The sequence below is a fragment of the Triticum dicoccoides genome, chromosome 5B (genome assembly GCF_002162155.2).
Source record: "Triticum dicoccoides isolate Atlit2015 ecotype Zavitan chromosome 5B, WEW_v2.0, whole genome shotgun sequence".
NCBI classification, from domain to species: Eukaryota; Viridiplantae; Streptophyta; class Magnoliopsida; order Poales; family Poaceae; genus Triticum; species Triticum dicoccoides.
Window position 1 is genome coordinate 48459814 of NC_041389.1, and position 23369 is coordinate 48483182.

General features: G+C 45.3%; 2 protein-coding genes across 3 annotated transcripts; one reads left to right on the forward strand and one right to left on the reverse strand.

Annotated features, from left to right (window-relative positions):
- Positions 1–12442: 12442 nt before the first annotated feature.
- On the forward strand, positions 12443–13834 carry LOC119307298. Its single transcript, XM_037583376.1, has 2 exons — positions 12443–13391; positions 13586–13834. The coding sequence occupies exons 1-2, from the start codon at positions 13119–13121 to the stop codon at positions 13820–13822; spliced, it is 510 nt and encodes a 169-aa protein (XP_037439273.1). The 5' UTR covers positions 12443–13118; the 3' UTR covers positions 13823–13834.
- Positions 13377–17619, reverse strand: LOC119307295. Of its 2 annotated transcripts, none has more exons than XM_037583372.1 (4): positions 17507–17619; positions 17332–17408; positions 16486–16555; positions 13377–16001 (listed from the first exon to the last, which is right to left on the reverse strand). In XM_037583372.1, exons 3-4 carry the CDS (start codon positions 16532–16534, stop codon positions 14155–14157), a joined length of 1896 nt encoding a protein of 631 aa, XP_037439269.1. In that variant the 5' UTR covers positions 16535–16555; positions 17332–17408; positions 17507–17619; the 3' UTR covers positions 13377–14154. The 2 variants fall into 2 exon arrangements, with proteins under 2 accessions (XP_037439269.1, XP_037439268.1); XM_037583371.1 differs by having other exon boundaries at positions 13377–16007.
- Between the last annotated feature and the right edge of the window lie 5750 nt (positions 17620–23369).

Genomic DNA, 23369 nt, shown 5'->3' on the forward strand with positions numbered 1-23369 from the left:
GACGATGTAATTTAAAATGACATGTAAAATGCCTTCTAGCCGGATTGTAGATCGTTTGTCTTTGCGGACCTTTTCGCTTCAACCTCGGGACCCAACAGTCCGGAGTGTGTCCGAATACCCTCACGGTTATACAAAAACCGGGGCATGCATGGAGACCAGGCGTAGGGGTCATAAGTGCTTTATCAGACAAGTGCCAACTAGCTATGTTATATTACATGGTTAGTAAGAAACATCTTTCAGGGAGAATAGTTCCGTTAGGGGTTCCTTTCCCTAGGAGGCACGCCCTAAAGTGCATGTCCGGACTGCGAAAAGAGCAGAAAAAGCATCTGGGGGCAGATAAATAAATAAGTAATAAATCATCTTTCAAGTCACTGACCGAATATTCCCTTAAGAACTCTAGCTTTCGGCTTCACCTAGTCTGAGGTACACATCCGGCTGACCCGGCAGTAACAATCGCAGAGGTGCTCCCTTTACCTCCTACCCGAACAATCGGGAACGTAGGGGTAAGCACAGGAGCGAGGCAACCCAGCTTGGCCAAAACTTAAGTCATATCGATGCATATAATGGTGAGTAAAAGGTACATGCGGAAGTATGACACATGTGTTGGGCATTAAGCCCGCACAAATAAGCTTCTGTTAAAGAAGCCCCCAGGTATAACGAGTGCGAGTAGCACATCGAGTGTGTGCGAACAATGCGCAGATCAGCCCTCGAAGGCTTTTACTGAAAGAGGGAGGAAAAAGGAGGGAAACAAAAGACAGCAAAAAAAATATGAAAGGTGGACGGAGGAAGGAGACGAACTCTGAGTCCGGCGCTTAGGCGTAGAATCTTCGGAGACGGGCTGCGTTCCATGGGTTCGGCTCGAGTCAGTTGTTAGATGCGTTGCGTAGACGGTATGCACCGCCGGTAAGGATTTGGTCGATGATGAAGGGACCTTCCCATTTGGGCTTAAGTTTGTCCTTTTTGTTGTCCGGCAGGCGTAGAACTAGCTCGCCAACATTGTAAGTTTTGGCCCGTACTTCCCTGCTTTGATATCTTCGAGCCTGCTGCTGATAGAATGCGGAACGGGATTTTGCCACGTCACGCTCCTCCTCTAAGGCGTCCAAACTGTCCTGCCGATCCAACTCGGCTTCTCTTTCTTCATACATGCGCACGCGAGGTGAGCCATGAATTATATCGCAGGGCAAAACTGCCTCTGCGCCTTATACCATAAAAAATGGTGTGAATCCGGTAGTGCGGTTTGGCGTGGTCCGCAGCACCCAGAGTACGGAGTCGAGCTCCTCTACCCAGTGCATGTTAGATTCCGTGAGGGATCGCACTAATCTGGGTTTAATGCCGCTCATGATTAGACCGTTTGCTTGTTCGACTTGACCGTTAGTTTGAGGGTGATAGACTGAAGCGTAGTCGAGCTTGATGCCCATGTTTTTGCACCAGAGTTTAACCTCGTCGGCCGTGAAATTCGTGCCGTTATCAGTGATGATGCTGTGGGGGACGCCAAAACGGTCTACTACCCCGGATATGAAGTCTATCACAGGTCCGGATTCAGCCGTTTTAACCGGCTTGGCCTCTATCCATTTGGTGAATTTGTCCACCATGACCAATAAGTATTTTTGCTTGTGGGTTCCCCCTTTAAGGGGTCCAACCATGTCAAGCCCCCAGACCGCGAACGGCCAAGTGATGGGTATAGTTTTGAGGGCGGTGGGTGGCATGTGGCTTTGATTAGCAAAGAGCTAGCAACCGACGCATCGTTGGACTAGGTCCTGAGCATCTGCCCGGGCTGTCGGCCAATAAAATCCTGTACGGAAGGCCTTGCCTACAAGGGCCCGGGCTGCGGTGTGGTGCCCGCCGAGTCCGGCGTGAATTTCAGCCAGGAGATTTCGCCCTTCCTCTTCGGAGATACACCTTTGAAGGACTCCGGTTGTGCTTTTCTTATAAAGTTCTCCCTCATGGACCTTGTAGGCTTTAGATCGCCGAACTATGCAGCGGGCCTCATTTTGGTCTTCGGAAAGTTCCTGCCTAATTAAGTAGGCTAGGAATGGTTCCATCCACGGGGCAATTACTGCCATTATTTCGTGGGCTGAAGGTGTTATTTCATTGGCTGAGCCGCCGATTGTGTCAGAATGTTCCGTGTTGGATGGTGCGGTTGTTTCCGGGTTGTTATTTCCAGACTCCTCTTCCCATAATACGGATGGCTTAAAGAGCCGCTCCAGGAAGATGTTTGGAGGGACGGCGTCGCGTTTTGCGCCGATGCGTGCCAACACATCTGCTGCCTGGTTATTATCCCAGGTTACATGGTGGAATTCGAGTCCTTCGAACCGAGCTGACATTTTTAGGACAGCGTTACGGTTGGCTGCCATTTTTGGATCCTTGGCGTCAAAGTCTCCATTTACTTGGGATATTGCGAGGTTTGAATCCCCGTGCACCTCTAGGCGTTGAATACCCATGGAGATTGCCATCCGGAGACCATGTAGAAGGGCCTCGTATTCGGCTGCGTTGTTGGAGTCTGTGTACATTATTTGAAGTACGTATTGGACTGTGTCTCCGGTTGGGGACGTCAAGACGACGCCAGCCCCCAAGCCAGCCAACATTTTGGAGCCGTCGAAATGCATGATCCAATTGGAGTATGCGCCGTACTCTTTAGGGAGTTCGGCTTCCATCCATTCGGCGACGAAGTCAGCCAAAACTTGCGACTTTATAGCTCGTCGTGGTTTGTAGGTTATGTCAAATGGTAAGAGCTCAATGGCCTATTTTGCAATCCTGCCCGTCGCGTCGCGATTTTTTATAATATCGTTGAGAGGTACTTCGGAGGCCACCGTTATGGAACACTCTTGAAAGTAGTGTCGCAGCTTGCGGGATGCCATGAACACCGCGTACGCTATTTTTTGATAATGTGGGTACCGGGACTTGCATGGAGTTAAGACAGTGGATACGTAGTACACTGGTTTTTGAAGAGGGAATTTGTACCCTTCTGTTTCTCGTTCTACGACGAGTACCGCGCTGACAACTTGATGTGTTGCCGTGATATATAATAACATCGGTTCGCCCAGGTTGGGCGCGGCTAGGACCGGATTTGTTGCCAATATGGCCTTAATTTCTTCGAGTCCGGCCGTGGCAGCATCCGTCCATTCGAAGTGTTTGGTGCGCCGGAGGAGGCGATAGAGGGGCAGTGCCTTTTCTCCCAAACGGGAGATGAAGCGGCTTAGAGCCGCCACGCATCCAGTTAGTTTTCGTATTTGTTTGAGGTCTTTTGGGATATCCAATTGTGACAGAGCTCGGATCTTGGCTGGGTTTGCTTCAATTCCTCTACCGGATACAATGAAGCCCAAGAGCTTTCCGGCTGGTACACCGAAAACACATTTTTCCGGGTTGAGCTTAATGTCGTATACTCGGAGGTTGTCGAATGTAAGCCTCAAATCGTCTACTAGAGTTTCGACGTGTTTGGTCTTAATGACCACATCGTCTATGTATGCCTCCACTGTTTTGCCTATCTGGGTAGCCAGACATGTCTGAATCATGCGCTGATATGTTGCGCCGGCGTTTTTGAGTCCGAAGGGCATTGTGTTGAAGCAGAATGGTCCGTATGGAGTAATGAATGCCGTTGTGGCCTGGTCTTTCTCCGCCATCTTGATTTGATGGTATCCCGAGTATGCGTCGAGGAAGCACAATGAATCGTGCCCTGCGGTAGCATCGATGATTTGGTCGATGCGGGTGAGGGGGAAGGATCCTTTGGCCAGGCCTTGTTAAGGTCTTTGAAATCGACACAAAGGCGCCAGGATTTGTCCTTTTTTGGTACCATTACCAGGTTTGCTAGCCAGTCCGGATGTTTTATATCTCTGATGAATCCGGCTTCTAAGAGTTTGGCTAGCTCCTCTCCCATTGCCTGTCTTTTGGGTTCGGAAAATCGCCGAAGAGCCTGTTTGACTGGCTTGAATCCTTTTAGGATATTTAGGCTGTGTTCTGCCAGCCTGCGTGGGATTCCTGTCATGCCTGAAGGGCGCCAGGCAAAAATGTCCCAATTTTCCCGAAGGAATTCTCGTAGTGCGACTTCTACATCAGGGTTTAATTGTGCCCCAATGGAGGCCGTCTTTGTGGGGTCCGTTGGATGGACCTGGAATTTGACTATTTCGTCTGCTGGTTTAAAAGAGGTGGACTTAGATCTCTTATCGAGTATCACATCGTCCCTATCCACCGTGGAGCACAGCGCAGTGAGTTCCTCTGCCGCTAGGGCTTCGGATAATGCCTCTAGGGCTAGTGCGGCTGTCTTATTTTCAGCGCAGAGTGCTATATCTGGATCACTGACAAGAGTGATGATTCCATTGGGCCCGGGCATTTTAAGCTTCATGTACCCGTAATGGGGTATAGCTTGGAAAATTGTGAATGCCTCTCGCCCCAACAAGGCGTGATATCCGCTGCCAAACAGGGCCACTTGGAACGTGACCTCCTCGGACCTGTAATTGTCCGGTGAGCCGAACACTACATCTAGTGTGATTTTTCCTATGCAGCGTACTTCCCGACTAGGAATTATTCCTCTAAAGGTTGTGCTGCTTCGCTCAATGCGGCTCCAGTCAATTTCCATTTTTTGGAGGGTTTCCTCGTAGATGAGGTTTAATCCACTGCCGCCATCCATGAGTACCTTGGTGAGACGAAAGCCGTCCACTATCGGACTAAGGACCAATGCGGCTGGTGCTCGGGCTATTCGGAATTTAGGTTCATCGCTGGCATTGAAGGTGATAGCCGTGTCGCTCCATGGATTTGCTGTTGCTACTTGGTAGACTTCGGCGAGGCTGCGGATTGTTCATTTCCGCATATTATTTGATGCTAAAGTCTTGAAGACTGTTAATACCATACTGGTACTATTGGGCTGGTTACCCGGGGCTAGAAAACCTTCGCCACTTTTGGCCACCTGCCGTAGTATCCAATATGCTCGAAGGCTATGTGTTGGAGTGGCGCCCTCTGTATTATGGATTTTACAGGGTCCGTTGAGCCATCCCTCCAGTACGGTTCCGTGCCTTTAGGGTTTTTTTGCTTTTTGGTTTTTAACCCAGGTGCTTGAGTATGACGTACCCTTTTATTTCGAACTAGGGTTGTGTTCAGGGCCGGATTGTCCCAAAACCTAGTTTCGGTTTTCCAGGCACTCTCCATCGCACAATATTTTGGTACTATGGTCGCCAGGTTGGCGAAGCGTGTAACTTCGCGACGACTTATGGCTTTCATGATTCCCTTGTCCGTGCAATTGTTGCAGAAAATTGAGATTGCACTTTCCTCACGGCAGTCCTTTATCCTGTCCATAACCAAGAGGAATCTGGCCCAGCAATGATGTACTATTTCATCGGGCTCTTGCCGTATTCGAGATAGATCGCTTATGTTTGGGTGGGCGAGCGGAATTAAATTCGGAACCCTGCCCAATCTGAGGCTCAAAGGCCGAGAAGTTTCCGGATTTGGAAGCTTGGATTGTTGGATGTTATCCAACGGATCTGGTCCGATGCCTGACTTTAGGTTCAGTACTTGATTGACGTCCGTCCCTCCGCGGGAATCCGGCATGGAGGGATCGATAATCCGGACATAACTGGTTTTTAACATAGAAGAAGAGTCGCCGCGTTGTTCCTCTACCACAACAACGTGGTGGGTAGCCTGGGGAGAGTTAATTTCTCTCAGATCGGTTTTAAGCCCAATCTGATCGTAGTCTGTAGCGACTCCCAGGGCGGCGATGCGATCCAAGAGCTCATTTACAGAGGAGAGCTCCATCGGATCTAGCTGCTCGGCGAATTCCGAGTTGACGTGAAGATCGCTTTTGATGACCTGAGAGGTCATTGTCGGGGCGGTGGCCAAACTGGCGGTCATAAGAAAATCGCCCAGCCGGATAGTTTGGCCGGTGGCCAAAGCTTCCTTGACGACGGCGCCGTCTTTAAAGACGGGAAAAGGCATCCCTCCTGATTGCGACGGCATAGAGGAACTCTCAATGAAAGCACCAATGTCGGTGTCAAAACCGGCGGATCTCGGGTAGGGGGTCCCAAACTGTGCGTCTAGGTGGATGGTAACAGGAGACAAGGGACACAATATTTTACCCAGGTTTGGGCCCTCTTGATGGAGGTAAAACCCTACGTCCTGCTTGATTGATATTTATGATGTGCGTATTACAAGAGTAGATCAACCACGAGATCAAGGAGGCTAAACCCTAGAAGCTAGCCTATGGTATGATTGTTGTTCGTCCTACGGACTAAAGCCATCCGGTTTATATAGACACCGGAGAGGGCTAGGGTTACACAGAGTCGGTTACAATGGTAGGAGATCTACATATCCGTATTGCCAAGCTTGCCTTCCACGCCAAGGAAAGTCCCATCCGGACACGGGACGAAGTCTTCAATCTTGTATCTTCATAGTCTTGGAGTCCGGCCGACGATGATAGTTCGGCTGTCCGGACACCCCCTAGTCCGGGACTCCCTCAGGCGTCGTGAGTCGCCATCACCTCCTGCAACCTCGTCCATGCCATAGCCTGCTCCAGCGAGCCCCGTCAAGGATGCCAAGGCGTCCGACACTGCCCATTGCCTGTTTGTAGAAATGCCCACGAGACAAATGGATTGAGAAGTAGAAAAATGAAAAAAAAGTGAGTCATTGACATGTGGGACCTTGTCCAACTCAGCATGTTGTACACGCAAGCACGCCATGTCAGCCCGACATGTGGGCCCAACTTGCCATTTTTGTTGTTAGAAGGAGTTCATGCAAGAATCAGTGTGATTTGTTACTCACTTGCCGCAGAAGTGGTGGTTATTTGTTATTTTTGACAAAAGCGGTGGTTTTGGAGTACCCTAGCCACAAATGTGGTGGTCTTGAGCAATTTACTCTTTACTTCACTTGTTGTAAAGTTTGGTAATGATCATGTCTAATTTGCGAGTATAGCTCTGCGAGGGTGCTTGTTAATGGTTATCAAATAGAATAATGGTTATCAAATAGTATTGCTCTGCGAGGCTTTGGCTGACTGAGTAATATAAAATTAAAGAATTATTTTTGAAGCCAAATAAATATGCTTTTATTTTTTTAGCATACAATGGAGGCTCGATTGAATGATTTTGTTTCTTTGAATGTCTACTTGGAGTAACATCCATATTAACAACAACAACAGTCTTTCTAGGGTTCAATGTAATTTGTAGAAGCTTTTTGGTTTTTTGTTATGTTCTATCCTCTGCTCTTTGTCTCAAATGTTGTGTCCAAAGCAAAGCAATTTGTGAACTTGTCCTGGGGTTCGTTTATGATCTTTGCCTATAAAAGAGGGTGTGTGTATTTTTTGGATGAAGAAGGGCGATATTAATGATCTTGCCTATAGCTTTGGTTACCGAAACAAAGAAGGCTGGGAGTGGGATAGTTGAATGGTATTATATGATTGAAAGCGAACATTGTTGTGGGTGTAATACCGGACACTTCCAAGTTTTTTGTTTAGCTTAGTCATAACTGGACATTGTTGTGTGGAATAACAGTAAGAACTGCACTCCTGCTTTATTCAAGTGCTGGTAATTGAAGCTTTGTGTTTATAAGCTAGTACCGATAAACTCATGGTTGACATAACTACCCTGGACGAAATTAACATAACCGTTCTTGAGTGAACCCTAAACATAGAGTGGCTGGTTCTTAACACATGTTAGGCACATAAGCTTCTCTGCCGTGAAAACTCACAAAATTGAGATATAGTTGAAGGCAAAACCTGGAGTTTAGGTCTAACTTCCAATTGTCTCTCGTGGGTGGTTTGTATAGTGCCTTCGAGGATGGTTATGATTCTTCGTTGGCGTCCTTAATCTTCTCCTTATTTTTTTGTTAATCTGCTACAAGTCTGCGGTGATAACGAGCAGCAGCATCTTAGTGTAGATAACTGCTTGGTTTGTGTTGCTGATGCACCGAGTGTGTATGAATCTGTTGCTGCTGGCCTCACCATCCTTTATGATTGTATCACATACATGAAATAGCAATCTTTCCTTGTTAACTTTTGTTGATTTTCCTTTTCCTGTTCCCTGTGTTATTTCCTTATGACCTGGCACTCTTTCTATGACCCTAGTGTCATCCATTTAATATGCTAGTCAATGCCATTCATCTACAATTTCTGCATATTAGTCCAACTGATGTCGTTGACAAACTGATACCCAAGTATTTACTATTCAACATTCTGATACTCATGAATTCTTTATGCCTTTTCTGGTCTAGAGCACAACTAACTCGTGCCTGTTGATTTCAGGTTCAGAGTAACGTGTCAGGCTCTTCTCATCTAGGGGTTGCATGTGTATGGTTAGGGTCTGTTTAACAACTGGATATCATGGTTAGCTATGATATCTATATGGTGGTGTCGATGTCTAAACTGCTCTTTCTGGTGTTGTTGGAGCTCTATATGGTCCACTTCATGGTGGCGCAAATGAGGTACATTATGTCGAGCTCTGCCTCCTCCTGGTTCACGCATTCAAGCTTATAATGTTTCTACATATTCAGCAACTCTCATCATTAGATATTCATTAATTAATCTAAGAAACAATAAGGCCTTGCTTCAGTTGCTCTTAGATGAATAACCTTATGAATCTTGCATCCACTTGTAAGGAAGTTCATACTTGAAATTATTATTGACTTACACTGAAATCAGTTTTAGACCGTGCGTTCCACTTATGGCCATACCAGGCCCATTCAAGACCGGTGAGATAGTTGAAGTGCAATTCAGATTATTTCCACTTTGAAAGGAACAAAAATCATGGACCTAAGTTGTCCGATTGTTCACCATCTGTCCTTTTCATGACCGAACGAAGGCTGTGTGTTTTATGCCACTCTCAGATGTATGATTATAAAACAAACATATGTACAAAACATTGATTGTTGGTGTCAGGCAGTTTCTGTACCCCCACATATAAATTAGTATGCTAGTGGCTTGCTTCTACATGATCTTTAATACGTCAGTGCAAAGAGATGTGGAAGTCAGCCAGCTATGTTGGGACATTAATCATCTGCATAGTTATGCTGCAAACTTGCAATGGAACAGGTGCATTGTGGGTATCGCTTGTTTTCCTATTTTCTCACTTAATATTGCTAACTTTCAACCTTTGTCCCATCTAAGTCGAGTTATCCAAGGACAATAACGTTGTACTTAATCCTTTCCTCAGAGCCACCATACGGTGTGCCCAATATTGGTTGGTTGGTCTAGAAAGGGTTATTTGCTAATATCAGAAATGTCTTAACACTCTTGTGGGTTTGATAATCTTTCATTTTGCTAATTAACTTGTTTTTACAAACACCTTAGAGTTGCACTATCAGCAAGATCCTAAGAATAATTTGTGTTCTTAAGTGAGGATCCTAAACAGCTTGGCTATCTATGTGCAACTGTAATGATGCGTTGCCAAATCAAACAAATCCTTATGATGTTTTTTGATGCCATACCAGGTTGATGTTGTTTTGGAGAAGGCAGCACTGTCAGACGAGTATTTTATCAAGAGGAAGCTGTATCCAGATGTGGATTTTTACTCTGGCCTGATATATAGGTATATCTCTTCCAAATTGGGTCTACTTTCTATCCCCCATCCTTCCATCCTATTTTTGTTATTGCAATACTTAAATTGTGATTCATTGTTTGTCAGAGCAATGGGGTTCCCTACAGAAATTTCCCTGTGCTATTTGCAATTCCTCGCATGGCCGGTTGGTTAGCACATTGGAAGGCGTCACTTGATGACCCTGACAATTAAATTATGAGGCCTCGACAGGTCAGTAGCTATCAACAGATTTATGTAGAGCACTTCTTTTTCTTTTTCCTTGTTCTGAATTCAGGGACAACCATAGTTTTTTTGTCAGTCTACACTGAGCCCCAGCTTAGAGTTATTATTATTTGACGTGTAGTGCGAAATATAATGGTGCTACATGTTTTCTATCTGAGTAGCGAGTGCTGGATCTGCTCCTTCCTGTTCAGCATGCATCAACATTTTCAGTGGCCCTCACTCTACATCCGTTCTGCTTTAAGTAAGGATACAATTTTTTTTCCATGTTGTCGCTGCTCTGCTCTAGCATAGTTTTTACACACTTGCATCAGTTTCTGCATATTTTCAGTTCCAAGATTTTGCCTTCTGCTTTGCTTTAAGCCAGGCCTTGTATTCGTACTTGAACCAGCTCATTTTGATTACCTAAAATTGATGATACTGGGTAGAGATTGTTTGGTCCTGGTCAAAGCTTTGCCTCTAGAGGAATTGCTCTCTTTATTTGACATGATTGATTGACGCTATATATGACAGTCATGATGTAATAGTGATTTAATATTGAACATCAGTTTGATAAGATGCTTATTTTTCTATTTGGAGCAGCAGGCGCCCTCCAGTTCCATGGATGACATTGATGGTGTCGACATGCACCCACGCTGACGATGACATCGTCGACTCCGACCTCAACCTCCACTATGAGGCCGTCCACCATGACTACCCACAGAAGGTCGGTCCCTCTTGACCGTGAGTTTTTTTTCAAGTTATCACGCCTCTCCCGTAGCCTCGTTTCTAAACTGAACTTATGCAGAAAATGTTATGTCAGACTAAACTAGATGCAGAAAGTTATCAGCTTTGGCAAAACAAGTGTCAAGCTTTGACAACTTAATTCACATACTAGTTCATGTAGTATTTTTCTTTCTAAGAGACGATCCTGCTTTGTAAATTGGGTTTAAGTTTGTTGGGGGTGTCTATATGTTGCTTCAGAACATATACTACAGTTTTCTCCTCCGACTGCGACCTTCCTTGATTTCTATGTGGCACTGTGACTTGTTGTGCCCCGAGCATTCAAATTTCTTTTGCGATAATCTCCGAGGGATTTGGGCTCTTTGATGTTGATCCAGTGGCAGTACTTGTAGTATACTCCCTCCGTCCCAAAATAACTGTCTTGGACTTGATACAACTTTATACTGAAGTTGTAGCTAGTCCAATACAGTTATTTTGGGACGGTGGGACGGACAGAGTATGTTCTTTGTTTGATCCTTCATGAAGTTTGAGATGTGTTTTTTTATATCATGAGTAATGCAGCAGTGGCCATGCTGCTCACAAGACACAACTTCTAATTTTACATTCCAAAATGCTTTTAACCGGTTCTATGCTTTTCCATGTCAATAAGTGCAAGTTGGGAAAAGATTGCTTTTGTGAAGTTGATGGTCCTGTTTAGTGTAAGTAGGTTTGGGATACTTCACACTTTTGAAGCATCTAGATTAAGCACAGTTGCTTAGTGTAGACATTGTCCTTTTAACTTTGTTGGGAGAGAGAGATACAAGTACACTGAACTGGTAGCAGAAGTTACTTACCGATTAGCGGAGAAACTAAACTCAACTCAACTAGTAGTCCAAGTTGTGTTCTGGTTGTAGATTGGTAAGTTGTGGTTAAGTTGCGGCGGTGGTGAGAGTCATCTGTCTGTTTTCCCACTGGATGACAGATTGGGGAAGTGGATTGTCGTCTAATAAAACTTAACTTGATGATTAATATGATATCTGTTGTTGCTGCTGCTGTCCCGTCGATGTTATAATATCATATATGGAAGATGCACTGTTAGTGATGTTTACCGTTTACCGGACTGGTGCGCAGGTGCTATGTAAGTGGAGGAAGGTTTTTGGCGTCGCTGTAGGAGAAAGATTTTCTTTGGTGAGTTGAAGGAAGAAGCCTGGGACTCCAGAGTGTTTCGATTGGTTGTTTTAGCAATGGAGGAGAACCGTTTTAGTCTGTGAGCTGATGTTTGTAGTATTCAGGAATGGGCTCTTGTTTGCTTATGGTGTGACCGAAGAAGACCGAGGGCATGATGATGGATGGAGCCCTTGGTTGTTGTTTCTCGAGATTAGTTACTTGTATTGACAATTGATGTGCTGTGTTGGTAGGGTGGGGATGGATGCATTGTACTCCCTCCGTTCCGATTTACTCGTCGTGGTTTTAGTTCAAATTTGAACTAAAACCACGACGAGTAAATCGGAACGGAGGGAGTAGTAGGTAGGTAGGTAGTAGCTCTTATATATCATCCTCCCAGGTAGGTATTGATGGGTGGTATAGGACGAGACAGAGCACGCATCAAAGTTGTTGTATTTCTACTTGCAACAATATGTGATAGTATAATACAGTTGTATCAATGCTTCTCAATTTTCTGGCCATCTGGATCAAGATGGCTGGGTGCAGTTAAATTTCTAGCTAGAGATCTCATGACTTATGTTTGTTGGTCCGATCGTCCCTGGGATGTTTTTGGAGAGCAGTTGTTATATCTCTTTTTTTTAGGAACATTTGATTGTATATCTTGTTATGGACATGTGGATAAATACAATCAAGGGCCAGGGAATCTAAAGTAAAAGGCCTTGTTGATCAGAGTTAAATTATTGTCTGCCATGTTTCTTTGGAAAATGCAATCGAACCAAATGTTTCCTTTATGACGATCTAAAGTAAAAGGCCATTGTTGATCACATGATCAATTTGTCGTCCTTTTGCTGTGATCTGCCTATTATCCATTTGCTTGTAAACTCTAGCTAGCATATACGCTTGATTGCGATTCTTGCGAAAATAAGAAAAAAGAGATCAAACAAGGCTTGAACATTAGAGAGATGAGCTGCCGTTCCTGTAACTAATAACAAACTCACTATCCTCAAAGAAAGCAGACCGAAAAAAAAGAAGGAAATTCTACATGCCATTATAAAAAAAAAAGAAATTCTACATGCCATTATAAAAAAAAGGAAATTCTAAAAGAAAACAAACCGGCTCGAAAGTTAATTTGCTAGGAAAAAAAAGAAGCAATCTTCGTGTACTTGCTAAAATTTCTCAGCTTTGTCACTAGTCCCCTCGAGCGGATGTATTAGTCGGCTCGCCAACCGTAAGTGGGCCACCTCCTTAATAGCGTTTTCATCGAACGAACTGGTTCGGTATTAAATATAGCCTGCATGCAAATAGTAGACCAATGCATGCAGGGTATCATTTTCCTCATAGGGGAGAGTGAGGCCACTCCACGCAAATAGTGATGGCACGACACAGTTTCACGGCAGTGTTGGTCGGCTAGCTCCATGACGCAGTTTAAGTTAATTAATAGGCGCCTAGATCGCCCTCTCGACTAATACACCCGAATGAAAGCGTGTCTTGGGATGCCCACCCACGAGCCAGCCAAGCCAAGCCATGGACGGTCCGGCTTACGCCACGTCACTGATCCGAGGACCAGGCAGCTGCACCCACCGTGTCGCCATCTCTATATATACAAGAAATAGTGACCCATCCGCGTGCGGGGTGCGCGTGCGATTTAGGACTTTGGCGACGGCGAGAGGCGATGAGATATATCAGGTGTCGAGCGCCGCATCACCGACGGAGAGGCCGGCGTCCGTGCCCGCATCGGGAGCCGCCACACACAACGCGTCCGGGGCAGCTTTGCCTTGGCCTCCGTCGGCGTCTGAGGTCCGTACCTTCTTCTCCTGCTACCACCTAAGTTGGCCATGCATCCATGATCCATGGCCATGATCTCATCTGATATGATGTCAACCCTCTTGTTGGATGGATGGATGGTGGCATTGAGCAAGAGAGATTCTGCTGTAGCTTTAATTTGTGTGGCGCACTTAACTGAAGCTGTTTGACGCATCTCTGAAAAAAAGCAACACTCTGAGATGGTCCACGCTCCCGCCGGCCATGACGACCGAGGACTGGCCGAGATGGTGGTCCACGCTCCCGCCAGAGCTCCTCCGCCTCATCGCCGAATCGCCTCGGAGCCAGGGGAAATTTCTCCTCCTGAACAGCGACACCGGCCGCTTCCTCCACAAAAAGCTCCCGCTGTTCGGGCCGGCGACTACCACTACCTGGTGGCAACCACTCACCGCGGCTACTTTCTGTAAGTGCTAATGCTTCCGCCAACAAAACATCAAGCAGCGAGTCTATTTTGAATTTTTTTGCTGCCATGAACCTTCCTTTGTTATATTGGATCACTACCCCAGTAGTGCCTGTAAAACTATCCTCATCGAAGGAGGCGTCCACATTGATTTTGACAACATACCACCTATTCTGCTGAGGCCATCTTTTACCTGTGTGTCCACTTCTTGGTTAAGCAATGGCTAGAGTATCACAAGAAACATGTCGATTGTAGGTTAGATCACCGTAAGAAAAAATGTAACGACATGTATAGTGTGTATCACTGTTTGCTTAACCGGTAGCTTTTGGTGCGGCAGTCTTAACGCTTCTGGCGCTTCTGAGGGCATTTCTTGGCTTTGTGGCCTTCTTCATTGCATAAGGAGCATATAAACACTCGTGTTGGACAGCTCCTGGCCCTGTGCCCTTCCTGACCACAGCTAACACATCGAAGAACCCACTTCATTTCTGATGAATGTTCAGCAGTACCAGGGTCCTGTTCTTCCAATACTTTGGACATGTCGGAGGATGTAGCTATAGTGCTGCTCTCTTCTACTTCTTTTGACGTGTTGCCAGATATAGCTCCGAACCTCTGCGGACACATACGGGCATAGTGACCATCTTCACGGCATGTAAAGCACATCCTTTTCTCCCCTTCTGTTTTTGTTTTACATGTTCTAACTATTGGACTAGACTTGTTGGGGTTCAGTACTTTTGCTTTTGAGGGGCAACATCGATCATACAATATCGGCTTCATTTCTGATGATTGTTTGGCAGTACCAGGGTCCTGGTCTTCTACTTCTTTGGACAGGTTGACGGCAGTAGATATAGTGCTGCTCTCTTCAAATTCTTCGGACAGGCTGGGGCTGTTCTGAGGACATTGAAAGGCAAAGTGACCTTCTTCACGGCATGTAAAGCAAACTGGACTAGACCCATCGGCTCTAAGTACTTTTCCTTCTGATTTTGCAGAACACTTGGCAGGTGTAGATGATGTGCTGCCTCGTTTTGATAGTGCAAGGCGCAGAGCACCTTGGAAGTTCAAGGGGCACTGAGCAAGATAATGATCCTGACATTCACAAATAAAGCATTTAACTTCGCTCAGTCGGCACTCTCCATCCAGATGATATTCGTCACAGCTTGAGCAACCGAGGCCATGTGTACTAGCACTATGCCCTATCTCTCCACAGCGGGTGCAGGCGCGACTCTCCGACTTGTTCTGCTGGCAACACCACATGCTACAGTGACCATTTTTGCTACAGAGTGTGCAAATGACTTTGTGCTCCTGATCCTTGAAAGGGCAGTCACAACTGTAATGTCCTTCCTTGCCACAAACCAAACAAGTGATTATCCCAATCATTTTGTCCTGATGCTCTGTTTTGCCGCCTTCCCATGGACTTTCACGTTGACTACTGCAAAAGTGGAAATCTTTTTGCTTCCCTAGTGAGGTAGTGAGCGAACCGTAATTCCATGGAGGCCACTCTTGCGAATAGTGGCCTTGGTACCCAGAGGAATGGCATGCGATGTGCTCTGTTTTGCCACCTTCCCATGGACTTTCATGTTGGTTACTGAAAAAGCGGAAATCTTTTTGCCACCGTAGCAAGGTAGTGAGCAAACCATAATTCCATAGAAGCCACTCTTGCGAATATTGGCCTTGGTACCCAGAGGAATGGCATGCGATGTGCTCCGTTGTGCCGCCTTCCCATGGACTCTTATGTTGGTTACAGCTTTGCCTCCCTAGCGAGGTAGTGAGTGAACCATCATTCCGTGGAGGCCACTCTTCTACTACTTTTGACAGGTTGGCAGACTTAGCTCTTAACTTTTGAGGACACTGACGGTCATAGTGACCTTCTTCACGACATGTAAAGCATATCCTTCTCTTCCTTGGGTTTTTTGTTTTACATGCTATGAATATTGGACTAGACTTGTCGGGGGTCAGTACTTCTCCTAGCGTGGTAGTGAGTGAACCATCATTCCATGGAGGCCACTCTTGCGAAGAGTGGCCTTGGTACCCAGAGGAATGGCATGCGATGTGCTTCGCTGTACCGCCTTCCCATGGGCTTTCATGTTGGTTACTGCAAAAGCGGCGGCTGAGGTCTGCGGCTGTCTCCCACTTTCTTTTTGACTCGATTTCCTGAGTCTTGAGAGACAATCCATTGGTTTCCATTTGAACTGTTTCTGACCAGGGATAACAGATAAGAGGGGAAAATATGAGACAAGGAAGAATCTAGTTTGAGAAGTAGGATAAAAATGATATTGTAGAAGTCACTGTGTGGATGCAACAGAATATAGCCCAAACAGCTAAACAATATCCACTGATGTACATGCATACAGGGGCTCGACTATACATGTGCAAGCAATGCCTCAACTATATACGTAGTTCTGTTTGAGCACAGGTGTCGATATCCTCCTACTGCCGATCTGAAAATCTAACAAGTGAAGAGAGGGGCTAAACATTCATGAATGGTTAACGATTCCTTAAAAGTTAATCACACAAGAGTCAGAAAAATCTCACACCTCACATCATTGTTATACGAGCATGCAGAATGGTTCAAAGATTCTGAAGCCTATACAATGCATAACTTACGCATATGCCTTCAGGACAGAGAACAATTATCTTTAATACATGAGATGCACTTGTATATTGGAATTTTACCTTCGCTGTCACTGATGCATATCGGATCGCCTTCCCTCAAACCTTTCATGATGCGGTTGCTGCCAGTGCTCTAGGAAGAACGAAGCTATATTAATAATAATTCTGAAAAAAAACATGGTGTTTGAGAAAAGCAAAGTTTACATCACATAAAAGGCCCGGTTAACCAATGTGGTGTCAGAATCGAGAATTGTGTATACTGCTATATAAGCATCTCCGTAAGACCGAGGTAAAGCAAAAATCTGATTTTCGTTATTTATTTATTCATGAATACCATACTAAATGTTTGCTGGGGAATCATTAACCATTCATGCAACAAATACATTAGTTGCGAAATCTACTCCCTCCGTTCCTAAATATAAGTCTTTTTAGAGATTTCACTATGGACTACATACGGAGCAAAATTAGTGAATCTACACTCTAAAATATGTCTATATACATCCGTATGTAGTTTGTACTGGAATCTCTAAAAAGACTTACATTTAGGAACGGAGGGAGTAGCATGCATGTGTTGGACATACTGCTGACAGAGAGAGAGAGAGAGAGAGAGAGAGAGAGAGAGAGAGAGAGAGACTGTAACAACATAATTATGTGATGTACAAAGCTCTGTCCGTTGAGAAGAAAGAAAAGACTATTAAACAGGGCAATTGCTACTGCAAGCTGCTTATCAATGAGCAGTGCGATATAATATTTGATACGGTATGCATAAGAAGAAAAAACAATATCTTTTTTACAGGACAACGCTTGAGCTGCAGTCAATTGCTTAATGAGCAGTGGGTGATGAACGCATGGTATGCATAAGAAAAAAAGAAAGTGACTGATGAACGCATGGTAGGATTGAAGGCCTACCTAATCACGAGGCAGAAGAAGAGGGTTCGGTGGGACTGCCCTGCTATGTAGGCCTGGAATTCACTCTCTGTTTCCACCTAACGCACGCACCAAATCAGCTACAGTACTTATTCTGAGGATATAGATGGAAGGGGATTGGATCAACAGAAGATGAGTGAGATCCACGGCGAGATACCTGAGGGGCGTGATGAACAGCGGTGAGCAGGACAAGGGAGACCCGGCGGCGGCGACGGCGGGGGCAGGGGCGGGGGCGGGGTCAACAACCGGAGTGCCGCCTTGCGTTTCGGTTCGGAACTTTTGCTGGGAAATAGAAGCAGCAACGAGTGGGGATGAGGGATCGAGGAGCAGTAAGGTAAACTGTTCTTCTTTTTTCGTATATATCACATCTAGATTTTCTTTAGACAACCTCACGAGACTTTTATTTCAAACCGTCACAATATTTACATGGACGAACGGAATCCCACGGGCTGGCCAAACCACACATGGCGGCCAGGTCACAAAGTTAATGCATGTTTCGCTAGGTTGTGAGCCTCAACATTTGAACTCCTAAATTCATCTATCTATTACCAATATAAAAAGATTCAGTGGGGCAGATCCAACAGATCTCGGCTATCCATTGGCATTCATCCAATAGTTGTTATTGTTCTAATGGTGAGCGACTAAACGCGTTTAACACTAAACACAACTTTCTCTTCCATGATCACCTTCCTTTGCCACGGAAGGGAAGAAACTGCCCACGTCAATCAATCAAGAAAGAGAGAAAGGAAAGTACTTTATCTTCCGTGATCATCTTCCTTTGGCACGAAAGGAATTAAACTACCCACGTCAATCAAGAAGAAAGAAAGGAAAGTAACTGTTGTATCATCGCTCCGCTCCCAATCGCCTCCAGCCGCCGCACCTTCACGGCGCCTCCCCCATCGCCTCCAGCCGTCGCACCTTCACGACGCCTCCCCTCCCATCTCCGTGTTGCCCCAACCCATTGCCTCGCCTCGGCCGTCGGCGGCGCCGCCTCCCTACACTGCTTGGCCGGCCGTGGGGGACGGCGCCTCCTCCTACACCACCTGGCTTGGCTGTCGGGGACGGCGCATCCTCCTACAGCCAGCCGTTAGAAGCCGCCTCCTACACCGCCTAGCAGGACGTCGGGGATGCCTCATGTTCCTCGGTCTTATTCGCCGTCCATCCTGGCGGCTCCGCGGACAACTGCCTCACTAGCTTCGCATCCTCGACATCCTCCTACCGGCTGCATCCCCCCGTCCGGGAACCAACCCAGGCTCAAGCGACAACCATGGCCTTTGGATCTGTCATTGCGTTAAGTTTGGCCAGTTACATGCCCTTGCCACGCACCAGCTGCCAGGTGTCATATTGATCTGATGTCTTTTTCTATGCCGTTGTGTTATCAGAATCTGATCAAACTCGCATTTTCAGCTAATTAGCAATTTCAGATGTGTAAACGTCTTCTACCTATGCATTTGTTCTCACCAAGATGAAGGGAACTGCATAGTGTTGTCCATATGAAAAAAAACAAGTCAATGTGATTAATCAAGTACATTCACAAGCAGTGTGGTATAAAACTGACCTTCCTGTTATCATGTAGATGCTTATTATTTCATTTTACCTTATTATAAAGATGCATATTGATGATCTTATAGACGTTGTTAGTTATATGAAAGGGCACAAAAGTAGCGTAGATAGTAGTAGTGCAAATCTTGGAGTTGTTGCTATGTTGAAGCTAATATTATGAACCTAAGGTGACAAGATATAGGATCTTTGCTGGTTGCAACAAGCCCAATTTGAGAGGTCCATCATATTGGTGAAGGAAAATTGATAGATCATTGCTCAGGTCTTATCCTTTTTAGAAGATAGTCAGCGATGTCAGTACAATAAATTCAGAGATGGCATATTGATGGAAAAAAAACATCATGTAAACTAGCCATTGGTAAGTCTTTGTTCTATTACTTTCCTTCTACTAGGCATCAAGGTAGTAAAATATCTTCATGCTTCTCCAATCATACTAGATTTACTAAAAGATTAAGTCGACATTATTTCTTTCACTTGTGTGTTTAATCCATTTTGCACACAATAGTGGGTCGGATGATTGGTTAATGCAAAGTTAATTTATAGTTTTCTGTTGTTGCTATTCAATACTTCAGAAGTCTGTGTTTTGTGTAATTGATTGAATGGATTTTCTTTTGTGGTTTCATATGATGAGTTTGTCAAGATCGGGATTAAGTATACGCATGTGGTATTAGGTATCACCTGCTACTAAATAAGATTCATGTATCAAATGTAGTGATATTAATTAATTTCTTAATACTTCATCAATTTTGCAAATGTCAGAGATAATTGAAGGTGGCACATATGTCTGCTATATAACCACTACGACACAAATATACTATTATAAATGTGTTCTCCGACTGACAAAGGACATCTTGATGCAACATGGGAGGCTTAGAATTATTTCTAAGAAAATCACAAGTGCTTTGCACGTGCAAACGTACTAGTGAACTAAAATATAGGAAATAAAGGTAGAATGTTGTTGCTTGATCTCCTTAATGATCGCCCCATAAGTAGCTCCACTTCCACTCTGAGTTTCTTCAATCACTCACTTGCAATTTGAAGCGAGTTGTAACTGCTGGATGTGCAAGTCGGTAGCCAGGTCCAAACCCTCATGTATGGCCATCGCCTCCAAAGTTGCCGGATCACCATTGTTGTAAACCATAGCAAATGCCCCAAGAAAAACCCCTGCTTGGTCACGACAGATAGCACCTACGGCTCCAACATGCCCCTGGCGATGTACCGTAGCATCTACGTTGAGCTTTGCGAAGTTATCCGGCGATGCAATCCAGCCGGTTGGGTTCACCCTTGTGCTTCTTCTACTCCGTTTTTCTGGCAGCAAGATTTCTGTTTCATCTAGATAGGAGTTGATGAAGCTGTGAGTTGCATACGGGCTTTTATGAATATCTTCGTAGATAGCTTTGCTTCGGGCTCCCCAAACAGCCCAAAGTGAGACTCCCAATCTGGTAAATGCCTTGTCGGACAAAGATTTTTGCGCTTCAAATAGCCACTTCCTTGCACAGTTCGTCCTATTTGAGCTAAGATGATCCAATATCTCATCAGAGGACAGAGCCCAGGTGCTCCGAGACGAGGGGCAATCAAAGAGAGCATGTCGCCAGGAGTCATGAACTCCACACAGATTGCACGTGGCGGAGGTAGCCATGTTGCGGCGATCCAGGAGCTCCCCCGCTAGCATGGAGTGTCGAGCCAAACGCCATAAGAATACCTTTACCTTGGACGGTATCTGGAGTTTCCATAATGATTTCCATTCTTTTCCTTCTGATTCTGTGCTTGAAGAGCCTTGACGCTCCTCGATCCAGCCCTCTATATTGAACTTGGTATGGACCAGCATTCGATAGGCCGAGCTCACTATAAAATCATCCACTCTTCGTGTGCACAAAGGGATTTTGAGTATAGCTTCAGCATCAAACGGTGTGAAGACCGAATGTATCAGTTGTCTTCTCCATGAAGTAGTTGAAGTCTCAATGAGCTCAGAAACATTCTGCGGTGGCAGGGGCACAAGGGAGGTGATCGGCCGTTTATAGCTCTCTCTCGGTATCCAGTTATCAGTCCAAATATTGGTAGACTCCCCATGGCCGATCCTCCGGATTATACCCTGCGCTAGAACATCCCTTCCGTCTACCAATGCTCTCCATATCTGTGACGGGCGTGATCTCAGTTCAGCTTCTAGTAAGGAGCAATTTGGATAGTATATAGCCTTCAAAATTCTTGCACTCAAAGAATCTGGTTCGGTCACAACTCTCCAGGTCTGCCTGGCTAGAAGTGCCAGGTTGAAAAGCTCCAGATCACGGAAGCCCATAACTCCCATATACTTCGGTCGAATCATGATATCCCATGCTACACACGCAGGTTTTCGCTTCCCCCTCTAAGAGCCCCACCAGAACTGTCTGATTATTGATGACACACTCTCACACAGGCCCCTTGGAAGACAGAAACAGGACATGGAGTACACCGGGATTGCTTGAGCAACCGACTTTATGAGCACCTCTTTCCCGGCTGATGACAAAAGCTTTTCCATCCACCCTTTCACCTTCTCCCATACCCTATCTCGGATGTATTTAAAAGTGCCATTCTTAGAGTGTCCCACATTAGTTGGCAAACCCAAATATCAATCATTAAGAGATTCATTATGCACATCCAGGCAATCCTTCACACCATCTCTCTGGCTCAGAGGACACCCCTTGCTGAAAAATATGGATGATTTGCTATTATTAACTTTTTTACCCCGATGCCCTGCAATATATCTCCAACAGGTTTAACACTCGCTCTGCACCCTCCACACTTGCCTTGAATAGCAACAGGCTGTCGTCTGCAAATAGAAGATGATTCACGATCGGGGCCGTGGAAGCCACCTTAATACCTGACAGAGATGACTGAGAACTGGATTTCAGGAGGCATGAAAGGCCCTCTGCTGCAATCAAGAAAAGGTAAGGGGAGATAGGATCTCCCTGTCGAATTCCCCTTGACGGTAAAAAACTTTCAAGTCTTTCTCCATTAAACATTACTGAGAAAGAAACTGAGGAGACCATGTCCATGACTGTATTTATCCAACTTTGTGCAAAACCAAGCTTACCATGATCGCTTTTAAGTAAGCCCATTCCAGCCTGTCATATGCCTTCATCATATCCAACTTCAGTGCACAAAAACTATTGCTCTTAGACCTGCTTCTCTTCATAAAATGTAAGCACTCATATGCACATATGATATTATCTATTATCAGTCTACCAGGCACAAAAGCGGACTGCTCCTTAGAGATTATTTCAGGTAACACACACTTCAATCTATTTGCCACCACCTTTGAAGCTATCTTGTATATCACATTACATAAACTTATAGGTCTAAATTGAGCTAGGAGAGTAGGATTTGTCACCTTTGGGATAAGGACAAGGATGGTATTATTGATGCATTCCGGGCTCTCTTCACCCCTTACAATTCTCAACACAATATTTGTGACTTCCTCTCTACAGACATCCCAGTGTTTTTGATAAAATTGAGCTGGAAAACCATCAGGCCCTTGCGCCTTAAGGGGAGACATCTGGAACAGAGCTATCTTGACCTCCTCCCGAGTATAAGGAGCACATAGTTCGACATTCATGGCTGGGGTGACTTTGCATGGGACATGCGTAATCACATCCTCAATACCCTGCACTCCCTCTGAAGTATACAACTCTTTGTAGAAATTGTTAGCCATTGCCCTCAACTCATTCAGGTCATCAATCATTACTCCCAAAGAGTTTTCCAAAGCCCTGATCATGTTCTTCTTTCTCCTTAGACTTGCACGCATATGGAAAAACTTAGTTTTCTTGTCCCCCGATGAGAGCCACTCGATGCGTGCTCGTTGTCTCCACATCATTTCCTCCCGATGATATAATTAAATTAACCTCTCATTGATCTTGAGCTCCATGTGAGACGGTGCTACCCTTAGTGGATCTCCACACAACTCATCTAGCTTTATTTTCAACTCCTTGATCTCCAGCCGAACACTTCCAAAAGTGTTTTTATTCAACTTGCCAAGCCCCCTTGAGACTAAAACCAACTTCTCATGTAGTTGTTGAGCCGTACCACACGGGCCCATTGACTCCCATTCTGAAGCAACAATTTCTTTGAAATTTTCATGTTTTTCCCACATAGACTCGTACTTGAAGGAAGGTCTTGTCTCATTATTCTGCTCTCGGCCTAGCTTAAGCCAGATAGGCCCATGATCCGAGGTGGCTGACGTATGTGTTGGGGAACATAGCAGAAATTCAAAATTTTCCTACGTGTCACCAAGATCTATCTATAGAGAAACCAGCAACGAGGGGAAGGAGAGTGCATCTACATACCCTTGTAGATCGCTAAGCGGAAGCGTTCAAGAGAACGGGTTGAAGGAGTCGTACTCATCATGATCCAAATCACCGGAGATCCTAGTGCCGAACGGACGGCACCTCCGCGTTCAACACACGTACAGCCCGATGACGTCTCCC

Coding starts and splice junctions, on each gene's coding strand:
- LOC119307298 (XM_037583376.1), top strand. CDS start 13,119: ATGGACGGTCCGGCTTACGCCACGTCACTGATCCGAGGACCAGGCAGC. Junction 13,392..13,585: donor GGCCTCCGTCGGCGTCTGAG/GTCCGTACCTTC, acceptor TCTGAAAAAAAG/CAACACTCTGAGATGGTCCA.
- LOC119307295 (XM_037583371.1), bottom strand. CDS start 16,534: ATGAAAGGTTTGAGGGAAGGCGATCCGATATGCATCAGTGACAGCGAA. Junction 16,008..16,485: donor ATGCATCAGTGACAGCGAAG/GTAAAATTCCAA, acceptor ATCCCTGGTCAG/AAACAGTTCAAATGGAAACC.